The sequence below is a fragment of the Rattus rattus genome, chromosome 9, assembly GCF_011064425.1.
Source record: "Rattus rattus isolate New Zealand chromosome 9, Rrattus_CSIRO_v1, whole genome shotgun sequence".
Lineage (NCBI taxonomy): Eukaryota > Metazoa > Chordata > Mammalia > Rodentia > Muridae > Rattus > Rattus rattus.
The window spans coordinates 73162459-73174883 of NC_046162.1; the positions used below are offsets into that span (position 1 = coordinate 73162459).

At 54.8% G+C, this 12425-nt stretch overlaps 1 protein-coding gene across 1 annotated transcript; it reads left to right on the forward strand.

Annotated features, from left to right (window-relative positions):
- Positions 1–1805: 1805 nt before the first annotated feature.
- Positions 1806–12425, forward strand: LOC116909444 (cytochrome b561). Its single transcript, XM_032913023.1, has 7 exons — positions 1806–1852; positions 5965–6170; positions 8360–8571; positions 9450–9548; positions 9813–9916; positions 10242–10399; positions 10582–12425. Exons 3-7 carry the CDS (start codon positions 8373–8375, stop codon positions 10772–10774), a joined length of 753 nt encoding a protein of 250 aa, XP_032768914.1. The 5' UTR covers positions 1806–1852; positions 5965–6170; positions 8360–8372; the 3' UTR covers positions 10775–12425.

The window sequence follows — 12425 nt, forward strand, 5'->3', positions numbered from 1 at the left end:
AAAGGAACAAAAAATTAAAACCTTACCTTTAAAGTAAAAACAGACTGGGCGATGGTGGAACACACCTTTAATTCCAGCACTTAGGAGGCAGAGGCAGGCAGATCTCCAAGTTTGAGGCCGGCCTGGTCTACAGAGCGAGTTCCAGGACAGCCAGGGTTACACAGAGAGACCCTGTCTCGAAAAATCAATACTTACGACAGACACACAGACACACGGATGCACGGGCACACACAAGAGACCTGGTTACGTTCGAGAAACACTTAGGACACGTTTATGCTAAGTTTTTAAAGTAGAAATTTAACTGAGACGCCTGGTTTTTCCTTCAGCTTCCTGCACCAGGTAACCCTGGGGAGAAAGAATGTACCAGGTGGGGTTGGCTCTTAGGTCTGGCATCCTGGTTATGAGAACAAGATTCATTCTGTTCAGTGCCTTTTCTGCATATTGAGTGTGTGTGTGTGTGTGTGTGTGTGTGTGTGTGTGTGTGTGTGTGTGTGTGCGTCATAACTGTAGTCTTTCCCATACTGGTGGTCAGGAAATGCACCCTTAAGTTTGGAGACTTGAATGAGTTAGGGGATGATCCAACAGGAGCCTTCCCAGGTCTTGGAAGGCACTGAGAGACCAGCACTGCCGTCAGGGAGCCCAGCACTTAAACAAGATTCCATCGTGCCAAATCGGTCCCTCCTTTTCCTCCCAGAAGCCCAAATACACCCACCAAACAATGAGAAATGGCTCAGCTCCATGTTTAGTTTATAAGCATGTATTTATTGCCTGCTGCTTGCCGGTTAGCACACCAAGGAAGCAGCTGCTTACCTTAAAATGTCCATTAGCTTCTGTCGGATGAAGAGTTACCTTAACGTAATTCCGGTTCTTGGTTCTATCGCAACCGTACACTAAACAGCACACTCACACTCTAAGAAGGCACCCCCTCCCCAGTTCTGGCTTCTACCTGTGGGGCGCTCCCAGCACAGGGCTACTGCCTTCGTGGGGGAGGGCTGTCCTATAGCCATGCTTTGCCTCACAAGGTAAAATACCCCCTTTCTCTCCCACTCTTTGTGAGTCTGGCCAAACATTCAACAGGAAAGAACCTTTTGTTCCCAGCTTGTAGGAAGTCTGAACTGGGCTCTTATCTACCCGTAGCATTTCCTGGATAGCGGGCCAGGATCTGCTAAACTCCCAGCTTTGCTCTTGGCAACAGTCTTAAGTACAGACCTTGGCACATCAGGTCTAGGCCTTAAATGAAAAGTTGGAAGGACTGAATCTACCCCTTAGATTGGTGTCTCTTCTGTCTCTGTCTCTTCATATCCTGGAGTGGAAAAAAAAGGGAGGCAAACTGTACCAATAACAGTGTCGATGTGGCTGGTGGGTGTGCAAAGGCGGGAAGGGCAGGGTTATTCCCAGCCTTCCAGTAAAATGTAAAGTGCCCTCCCCGCCCACGAGGGCTGGGAGAGGTGACCCTGGGTTCCCCGAGTTGAGGTGGGGCCCAGGCCGTGCCTGACACCTAGCGGCCTCCTGGGTTCCGGCGTGTCGAGAGTAGAGAGCGAGAGGCTAAATGACCGGGAACCCGGGCGCCGAACCCGCGCTGCTAGCCTTCTCCGCGCGCCGGTCCCGAAGCTGCTGGAGCTCGGGTCGGGAGTGCGGGTCGGTGTAGCCGCGGTGCCCTCCCGAGTGGCCGCGCCAGGCGGCACTTCCGGCGCAGGTGACCGTCGCCTCCTCGCGCGCGCTGCCGGCGTCTCGCCGCCCCCGGTCTCCATGGCGACGCCGTCGCGCCGAGGCCCGTGGAACCTGCCGAGCGGCCGGGGCGCGGCGCGGCGTGGCGCGGGGACGCGCGCAGGCCTGGCGGCGGCGGGACCAGGTAGGCGACGGGGCGGCGGGGACGAGTTCCGCGCGGAGGGGCGGCGGAGACTGCGGCTAGGAGAGGCTGGGCTTCGAGCCGCCCTCTCGCGCGCACCTGCCCGCATCGACCGGGGCACTGCCCCGCCTGTCCCCTGACGCGGGGGTTCCTGCTGCTGGCACCGGGGAAGGCAGCCGGGGGAGCGCGGGTCGCGTCCGCCCGAGTTAGAATGGGGACTGCTGGTGACCCTAGTTCATGTCTAGGGGCCTGTGGCTGTACTGTAGAACAAAGTGGGTGGGTGTGGACCAAACTGCATTCGCCACGACTGCAGCCACTGTCCCCGAGGCTGGTTCCTGCGCTCAGGTGCGGGCCTGGTGGATCTTTTCCCGCATCCCACCGTCCTCAGGCAGGATTACCAGTTCCTAGACTAGCCGAAAGCCTGGCTCCGTGCTTTGGCCTTGGAAGTGACGCAGGTGCGGAACTTCTCGGAGGGAGGGATCTGCTGCCCCCTTTGACTCCTCTGAGTGGTAGCCAGGCCACCTCCCCTTTCCGGTCACTTCTCTTACCCTTACTACCTTTCCTCCCGCGCTGCATCAGCAGACACAGACCCTTTTGGCTTCTCCTTCCTCTTTTTGTCTTGGCAGTCTGCCTTGGCAGTTTTCTTTAGGAAGAGTTCCGTCTCGGGCACCTGGATTCTGTCCTGTTCTTAGCAAAACAAAAGGCAAAGTATTCTCACCTCCCTTAAATACCTTGATCGCTCCTCAGCACTTGGATCTGGTGGGGAAAGTACTGGACGGTTCCAACCCCACCCCTTGTAGGAGGAGCTCCTGGAACCAGAAGTAGAATTGCCCACAGATGCCCTGCCCTGCCGCAGTCCCTGGGTGGGCAGAGCCCAGGCTTCATGAACTCACAGACACATCTGAATGATGGGATTAAATGCCACGCCAGGCTTCACGCTCCATTTTCTAATCAACTCACAATTCATTGGAGTACGAGTGGGAATATAAAATTCCAGACATTAGAACTACCACTTAGGTCCCTCCTTGGGGACAAGAGGCTGTGATCCTAGAATGTGGGAGGCTGGCGGAGGCAGACCAAAAGTTTAAAGCCAGCTGGGCTACTGAGGGAGATACGAATTTAGCCTCCCCCCTACCTCTCACTCCCACGCAAATAAGAACTAAAGGCAGACGGGCAGTCTTCCTTGCCCTAGAAGTTTTTATTCTATGGGGGAATGGGTTGGTGGTGGGCAGGAGGGGTTTGTACTGTGGTACCCCCTGGCTCTTTTGTGGCCCCAACCTCACGAATCAGTTGACGCCACTATGACGTTGAGGAGATACCATTTTTGTTCAACTGCTGTTTGATTGGCAGGCACTGTGCCAAGCACTTGTGCATATTTTCCCCATTTTACTTGTCCAAAGTCCAATAAGGTCCCTCCCCCTCCCTCACCCACCACGGCTGAGGAGGCCAGCTCAGAGAAGGGACAAGGCCTCCCTGATTGTACACAGTAGTAAATAGGGGAACACACTTTGGATTACGTCTTTGTGGCCCAGGCTGCGCTGTAACCTTTAGACGCCTTCGGTGTCTGACATTCATGGGGCCCTTCTCCATAAAAATTAAATAATGATATTTTTTTAATTTCCCTGGTGTAAAGACAACATATAGACTGGATTAAAAAAAAATAAACCATTTCAACCCTTAAAGTTCACCTTTCCTCTTCTGAAATGAAACAAACTCTTTTACTTTTTTTACTATTGGTGAGTTCTGGTACAGAGGCCACACCTGATGGTGACCCCCCCCCCCCGGGCACACCCTGGTGCCCCCTCCAACAGCCCAGCTTCTTTTTGCCTTTTGTCTTCTCACGTCCTACCCATCAAAGGAAGCTCTAATCCCTGCTCCCACCAGTCTTTGCTAACGCAATTAAAGCCTGCTGCTGATAGGGAGGGCTGTGGCCAAGGCAGGTTTGCTGCCCTGCAGCTTCCCTGCTCTCCGCTCGCTCGGCCCCCTGGGTTGTCCAGCTTGTGCATCTGGTACCAGTAATGAGGTTAGGCCTGGTTGCCTTTTAATAAAACACAATGGGCTTGGAGAGGCACAGGCACAGGTCGCCAGGCACAGGTTGTGCCCTGAGGGTAGCTATGTCCCTGTGTGATTGCATTAAGCGGAGCCAGTCTGCAGGCGGCCTGTGGAGTTTGGATTGTTTCTACTTGACTGTCACAGCCCAGAGATCTGTCACCTCACCCCGAACTCTCAGAAAGGAAGGAGAGGCCACGTGAGCACCAGTTCCTTACAAAACTCTGAACTAAGTGTGGCGTGTCAGAGGCCGAGGTAGGGAGATGTCGAGCTGGAAGCCAGCCTGGGCTCCACTGTGAGACCATGTTTTGAGAGAAAAGGAGAGGGAGGGAAAAGGAGAGCGAACACAGGTCTGGGGGAGCAGAGGAAACCTAGGGTCAAGAGTGGCCATTTCCAGCCTGAGGAGCGATAACCCACTGCTGTGCTCTGGAAACACAGAGGTAGGAACAGCCTATAGTGACAGCATCTGCATTAGCAGGGAAGGGTAGGGCGTTCTCACTGTAGGGGTCACCAGGGACCATGATGCAAACGCACATGCTTACAAGGGAACAATCCAGAACCCCCTTTAAAGCTCACAGATCCGGGCTTGCCACAGGCTGAGCAGAGCCTTGGGGGCACCCATTTTTATTAAAGGATTCCTGAGTATCTGTAAGGCACAGGACAAGTCAATAATTTTTGTCTCGGAAGCAGGGTTTCCCTGTGTAGCCCAGGCTGGCCTGGAACTTGCAGTCCTCCTGCTTTAGCCCCTGAGGACTGGGGTTGTAGGTGCCTGGCACTGCTGTCTTTTCTGTGACTCCAGCTTTTGCACATTTGGAACGTAGTGGATATGAGGTTCCTCGAAGGCAAACCATGCCTGCCCAAAGTGAGCAGTCCTGCTTGGTGAGCAACGCCGCACCCCCATGCCTCTTGCATCACCTTGTAGCTTACCCCTTACCTTCAGAGGGTTGGGCCAGTTCAGCTATCTTTGTCCCCAGGCTGGCCTCCCCGTCCCCAGGACTGCTTGGCTGGGTGCCCTACCTGAGAGTAAACTGAAACGAAGACACTGCTGCTCACTGACTTCCCTGGGACCCCTTTACTCCTAGAGAGCTGCAGGGAGCACCTGTGCCTGGCGCTGTGGCAGTACCGAGGGTGAGCAGGGCCAGCGCGATTGTCCTGTTTGGTTGGCTTTAGTGTGTGGAAAGGGTGACAGTGCCGCTCCAGTTCCTGGGCATTAGGAAGGGCAGAGCCACACTGCTGGCAGGAGACCCAGAGGAGTGGGCCCTTTATCACAGGATGGCCCCTTCTCCTGGTCTGGTGCGAGCGCCGTGCAGGGATGGCTTGAGTGTTTATCCCCCACTTCCCACCACCCACCTCTGGCAGTGCTGGAGATGGAATTCAGGCCTGGAGTCTGCCCGGCAAGTGCTCTCACTGAGCTACATCCCAGCCTCTGTGGCCCGTCTGGTAGCATCTACTATTAATACTTGTCTGGAAGCCCCTGCTGGCAGGGCCCAAGTCTCTTCTGTGGAGTCTAGCATCTAATGTCACCCGCCATAAGGAGCGCAGCCATCGAAGCAGCCACATGCCGATGGTAACTTGGGCATGCCCTTTCTTTATTGTCTTTGAGCCCTAGTTTCCCCATCTGTCACACTGGCGGTGACACTCTTGTTGTGCTCACAGTATTGTTGAGGGTTAAACAGAGGGTACAGAGTGCTTGGTTCAGAACGTGGGTCCCACTGGCTGTCCGGTCCCCACCCCGCTGGTGCACAGAAGCTGTGTCACTCTGGGGTGGCGGGTGTGGGCAGCACTTCAGCATTGGCTTCACAGGGAATTCCAGGAGGAGTTTTCAGTGTGGGATGGTAAAGCCACCCTCTCACTCATTCCCTTGAGAAGAGAACTTCTCTAGGGTTTCTGCCCATTTCCTGAGAAGGCTGACTGGGACAGAAAAAGCAGGCTGTGGCGGGTCAAGTGCCTGACCCCTGCCTCCCAGATCTGCCCTTTGTATTCTGTGAGGCATGAAGAAGCTGCGGCAGGTCCTGCTCCTGCTGTTCTTCCTGATGGGGAGCTAATCAGATTCTGCTGTGCTTCAGGCTCTCGAGAGATGAATCTAATAAGGGAGGAGTGACCTGGAGAGGAGGAGGCAGGACAGACGACTACAAGGGGGACAGCATTCTCTCTCTGTTGGATACCTGAGGAGTCTCGAGAAGGACGAAGTGACCCTCTTGCCTTTGAGGAGCAGGACAGGACACTTCCGTAGAGAGCATCGTGGGATTAATCTAGAGCAGAACCCAAGAGGGTAAGGAAGTTTTGGGGAGCCTTGAAGACAGAGGAGGAGCTGCACTTGGGGACAAAGTAGTGAGCCATTGCCATTGCCCAGGAGTGGATCTTCGAGGCAGGGTGGGTAGCGGGGAGCAGAGGAAGGAGAAGCCGGGCAGCGCCAGGAGGAAGGACTGTACTGACCGCAGGTGGTTGCTGCTGTAGGGACGTTGAAGCCCCCACTCAGACCTGGTGGACACATAGTGGGACTGCAGAGGACAAGCTAGGGTCGTGTGGCAGCTGGGGTGACTTACAAAGCTGGGTGTCTCCTGGTGCGACAGGCAGATTGGTTAGGGAGAGGCTGGCATGATCTGGTATGGTTGCAGAGATGGCTGAGAGGAAAGGGATGACAGAGACCGGGGAGCCCTTACGCTGTGTGATCTTCAGTGCTCTCCCTGGGCAGGAGGAGGGCAGTCCATGGTTATCTGGGATGTTGTGATGGAGGGGACACTGATCTTAGATGAGGCTGAAATGTCAGTGGGGTAGGAATCTCAGGGAGGGCAGAACTGGCCAGGGTTTCAGGAAGAATTCCCACACAACAGGGATAACTTGAATTTGAGAAGGAGGCTAGCCTGGGCTCACAGAAGTCTCCGAGCGATGCACATTCCATGAAAGTTGAGAACCAGTCTCCGGAATATTCAGTGTAGGACGGCAGAGGCCGCTGGCAGGAGTTAGGGCTCAGCCTGACACAGAGACCTACAGTGCAGTAGTGTGGAGTTACTGAGGCAGAAGTGCGTTTATCTATGTGCAGACTGTTCGTGCTATGCCATTTCATTAGGATGAGTTTGAAGATGCAAATATATATAATATATATATATATATATATATATATATGTGTGTGTGTGTGTGTGTGTGTGTGTGTGTGTGTGTGTGTGTGTGTGTGCCTGACAAAACACGTAAGGATGCAGAGGACTTGCTTTTTAGCCGTCTCCAGAGAGTGCATCGTTAGCTGCCTTGGTCTTCTTTTCAAATGGAGGAGTTGCTGTCAGAGAACTGGGAGGTGGAGCTGGAGTTGATCAACTGGGGAGCACAGCTGGGCCAGCATATGTACTAGCAAGTGCCGGGGAAGTGGCTGCCACAGCTCCTGTTGGTACTCACTGCTGTGGGGGGAAGTGATTGGCTGGGGAGGCAAGTCCTGCCTGTCTAGGGAAGGGACAGTAAGCTGGAGCTCTGATGTTCCCATGGGGGTGACATTGGTGGTAGCCTTGTCCAGTCATGGTAGGACTTTTGCGTTGAGTCCCAGCCATTGCCAGCACTGAAGCAAAGGGAACAGAGGCCAGAGCCAGTCTGCTCCCCTCCACCCTCTTTTCTTATGGGAACACTGTGGGAACAGGAGAACATGCAGAGGAAGGGCTGAGGGCTGGCCTGAGGTTGTCCTCTGATGGGTAGGCTTGCAAGCCCTGGATCTCAAAGGTCTCCTGATACAGGTGGTGCTTCCTTAAACAGAGCTGTCTTCCCGCATAGACCATCAGCAGTTCAGTAGGGTAGATGGGGACACGTGAGTCCTGCGTATGAGGCCACATTGCTGGGGCCTTCCGTTCTGGAAACCTCACCTGAGGGAGGAGAACACTCCCTCCCACACTTGGTTTGGGAAGGAGCTGGAAAGGAGAGACAGGCGGGGGTGGGGACTGTGGTCTGGTACAGTGGGAGCAGAGAACAGTTATGTAGAACAAGGGGACCCTCTCTGGGGTGCCATGCTGACTCTTAGGATCAGTAGTTGGGGCTTACAAATGGGCGAAGGAGAAAAGCTTCCACTTCTCACGTAGGAAGGACTTTCCCAAACACTTGGAGAAGGAAGGGAATTTGCTTGTGTCTTCAACACACCTGTCAACCCTACCCCAGATAACTTGGGACCTCTGAAAATAGGAATTTTAACCCAGGGATGGAGGCCATGATGTCATCAGAACTCAGCATGTTTTTAAACGTGTGCCCTCCCTTGTACTCAGAGCCTAGGTCCAATTTGTCTCTGGGAAGGAAGGCCTGGCCCCTGCTGAGGTGTTCCTGGGATGTTGGGGCTCTGCCCAAGGATGAGGGCATGGGTCTTCATGGTGGGAGAGTGAACAGGTGTATGCACGGCTTAGGCCCGGGGAGAGGTGGCAGTCCTAGGGGGCAGGCTGTGCCTTCTGCCAGTCGTGGGTGGCTCCTGTTAGCTCTGTCTCTCTCTTGCAGCTGGGGTCTCAGAATGGAGCAGAGTGCTGCGTCCGTTCCTGCTGCATTGCCGTATTATGTGGCCTTCTCCCAGCTGCTGGGCCTCACCGTGGTGGCTGTGACTGGTGCGTGGCTGGGTCTATACCGAGGTGGCATTGCCTGGGAAAGCTCCCTGCAGTTTAACGTGCACCCGCTCTGCATGGTCATGGGCATGATCTTCCTGCAAGGCGACGGTGAGTCCCGTGGGGCCAGCTCCCTTCAGCCACTCCTCTGTGCCTCAGTTTGTAGCCGTCTCTGGGAGAGGCAGGGTGCAGGAGTCCTGTCACCCCAGACATTCCGTCCATTTAGACAAATTGGTGATTGTAGACAAGACAGAGGCGTCTTCAAGCTAGGTAGAGTCCAGGGGTCCTGTGGTTGGAGGCCGATAGCTGCTCTCCAACCAGTTACACTGGTACCTGCCTCTGGTTTCTGCAGGTGGCATCTCGGGGGCTACAGCTGCCTTCTAGATAAAGCAGGGCCAGGCTGGGTTATGAGTTATCTTCAGGGGCAGCTGGAAGTTGGGAAAGGAAGTGGACATAGATGCATGCGTGTATTGCTTCGTGTGGACATGGCTGAGCTAGTGTCTGTCCCTGGAGTAAGAACCAGCAGGTGCTTGGCCTTAGCACAGCCTTTGAGGCCTGGATGGGGTGGGAGGGGAGATGACAGCCGGCTCCTGGGAGGCATCCAGGGCAGTAGGAATCAGGCAGGACCACATTAAGCCCTGAGAGCTAGGGCTCTGCCTGTCAAGAGCAGTGATTGCCTATCTAGGAAGGTTCCAGAACTGCACTCTGCTAATAGGTGCACTGAGTCCGGCCATCACCTCAGGTGACGGCGTGATGAGCCCTGGATACTGAATCAGTGACTTACATCCCAGGCCTAGCAGTCGCTCAGTGTGGTACGTGGCAGAGCCCTGCCTTTGCTGCCTCTGATGCTGTCAGAAGTGTGGCGTAGCATGGGGTAAAGGACTCCTGATTTCTCCAGTCTGTGATTGGCAAACCTTGGCAAGCTCTTGGCACCGCCTGTTGTCCAGCCCAGGGCTCCACTCTTCAACCTTTCTCTCACTTCCCACCAGCTCTGCTCGTGTACAGAGTCTTCAGAAAGGAAGCCAAACGCACGACCAAGATCTTGCACGGGCTGCTGCACGTCTTCGCCTTCATCATCGCCCTGGTGGGTGAGTTCCTGAGCACAGCCTTTCCTTCTCTACCTGCTCTTCAGACGCCCGCGCAGTTGCTGGACACACACTGTCCCGCTCCAAGCTGCTTGGCTCTGCCCTACTCCTCTCCTCACAGGCATCGCAGGCAGGGACACTGGGTGCTGGCCATCATCTGGCTGGACCACAGCCCAGAAGTTCTGGCTAGTGTTTTCCCCCAGGTCTCCCCTCCCCTCCCTTTTCCATGACTAGCCGTGTCCTCACATGGCCCCTGCTCTGCTCCAGGCTTGGTGGCCGTGTTCGACTATCACAAGAAGAAGGGCTATGCTGACCTGTACAGCTTGCACAGCTGGTGTGGGATCTCAGTCTTTGTCCTCTACTTCGTGCAGGTGAGTCTGGTGCCAGCCAGCACAGGCTGGGAGAGGCGGGGGTGGACTCGGGTGTGCCACAAAGGGGCCCGTTGGCCAGAGTGCATGTCCAGAAGAGAAAAGAGCACTGCTGAGCACCTGTCAGCTTCCTGAAGCCACAGGGTGAGGAACTGCGGTCGGAAGGCTAAGCCTCAAGGTAAAAGCTTGAAGTAGTGGGGCCCAGTCCACCTTCCCCATGAGTGTTTCATGCTTCACTTCTGCACTTGAGGGGACGCACGAGTGCTTTGGTGGCCTCCCATTAGGTCACAGCCAGCTCATGGCTCAGCAGAGCCCTCTCTCCTTTTAGTGGCTCGTGGGTTTCAGCTTCTTCCTGTTTCCTGGAGCTTCGTTCTCTCTGCGGAGCCGCTACCGCCCTCAGCACACCTTCTTTGGTGCCACCATCTTCCTCCTCTCTGTGGGCACAGCCCTACTGGGCCTGAAGGAGGCCCTGCTGTTTAAACTTGGGTAAGTGTCCTAGAGAGCCAGGGCCCAAGGGCCCTCTGCTGTACTGGAAGCCTCTTTCCGAGCTGGCTTCTCAGTCGGAGGGTGGAAGCTTGGGCGTTGGGAAACTGAGGCACCTTTAAGGCTGGGAGTATGTTTGCCTTAACTGGGACCTTGGTGGCTTTTCCCTTCCCCCTACCCTACAGGAGCAAGTACAGCACGTTTGAACCTGAGGGGGTCCTGGCCAATGTGCTGGGCTTGCTGCTGATCTGTTTCGGGGTGGTTGTGCTGTACATCTTGGCTCAAGCTGACTGGAAGCGGCCAACCCAGGCTGAAGAACAAGCTCTCTCCATGGACTTCAAGACACTGACAGAGGGAGACAGCCCCAGTCCCCAGTGATTGCCTTCCTTGTCCTGTACGGGGGCTGCAATGTGGGCGGTCCTCTTGGCTCTGTTGATTTCCAGATGTCTTTTTGCTCTTCCCAGCAGACACTGAGTCTAGGTCCAGGAGTGGGGCTGTGCTGTTAGTTTAGTGGGGCTCCGGGGCTTTGGTATTGTCCTAGGTCTCCCTTCCTGCCCTTCCTCTCTGCAGCTTCTGATGCATCCTGTGAGCCGTGTGTAGGCTCTGCCTGTACCCCCTCTTGTCCATTCACATGCAGAAAGCTTGGTCAGGGGTCTGGGGTCCAGCCTGGTCCTGGTCCTCATTGGAGCTAGACAGTAGCTCCACCCTCCTTGCAGCAGATGGCTGGGCAGGGCCTGAGGGACTGGCATGGGGAAATCAAGACTGCTGTTGCATTGTGTGTTCAACCCAGGAGTCCCAGCAGCTTGCGAAGCACGTGTCCTTGGCAGTGGAGCAAGTGATATTATGTGTGAAGTATGCTGGTGTTCAGAGAAAGGCTCCCCGAAGGATCCCTGGCTCCCTGGTGTGTGGGTTGACCACAGTCTTGGACCTTTCTGTTCTTTTAAATCCCTGATCCTTAAATAGGCTTTTCATGGGGGAGGGGATTGGTCATCAAAACACAGGTAAATGCCTGCCTGGTGGAGGAGGGAAGGCTAGCAGTGAGGGGCCTCCTGGCCTCCCGCTGCCCTGGCAGCGTTCCTCCCTTCAGCAGGGGATAAGCCCTAGTTTCCCTCGGGCCAGCCTGGGCAGGCTCAGAGAGTGGGAGGCCACACACCTCCCGGGTTTTTGGAAGAGGGCTGCTGTTTGTCTTGTTTTCCAGGGACTGCTGGGGTACCCTGGCTGGGTTGAAGCAGCCCTGAGGGATCATGGTCCTCCCACCCCTGGGCCCGTCATTGCTGGACAATAGGACTGAAGTGGAAGAGAGGAATGGGATGGGTCTCCTGCGGTGCCTGCACTTAGCTTCAACCCCTACTGCCTGTTGTGTTGTTAGCTGAGTCACCGTTTGGCTTGAGTCTAGAAATACTGGGATTAGAGCACTGGGCTTGTGTTCTCTGGCCTGGCACATGCTCTCTCCTTGTTTTCCTCCTCTCTTGGATTTTGAGCCTCACACTGTGTGACGCATATGGTTAACTTGGTGAGGGAATAAATGGTTTCTGAACCTGGCAGTTCTTTTAGGTCAATAGGCTGGCCTTCTCCGTCAGATTTCTAATAACTGTGCTTTGGGTCCTGCTTCTGGTGATGTCTCTTCTCCCAGCTGTGGTGTAGCCCCTCTCCCGAGGCTACCTAGCACCCTGAGATGGTGAGGTTTGCCTCCAGTTCCACTTGTATGTTGTAAGGATAGGGGATCTTAGACCTGTCATCCGTCGGCACACTGTATAGTCAGATGTTTACATTTGGGAGACTCGTCCTTAGACCAGCTAATGAGTGCCATTGGGAGTCTCCCTTGCCAGACTACACAGAGAACTAGAATTTAGGTCTCCAACGAGAGGCTGTAAACTAGGCTTTTTGCCAAAGTGTATGATACATGACTAAGGACCAAAGAAGGCCCCCAAGCAGATGTCTGTGGTTTCTTCTGTTTCTTCTGTTTTCTGTGACGTACATACAGTGTGTTGTTGGTGCAACAGACAAATCAATAAATGTCTACAGCTGA

Coding starts and splice junctions, on each gene's coding strand:
- LOC116909444 (XM_032913023.1), top strand. CDS start 8,373: ATGGAGCAGAGTGCTGCGTCCGTTCCTGCTGCATTGCCGTATTATGTG. Junction 9,549..9,812: donor CTTCATCATCGCCCTGGTGG/GTGAGTTCCTGA, acceptor GCTCTGCTCCAG/GCTTGGTGGCCGTGTTCGAC. Junction 10,400..10,581: donor GCCCTGCTGTTTAAACTTGG/GTAAGTGTCCTA, acceptor CCTACCCTACAG/GAGCAAGTACAGCACGTTTG.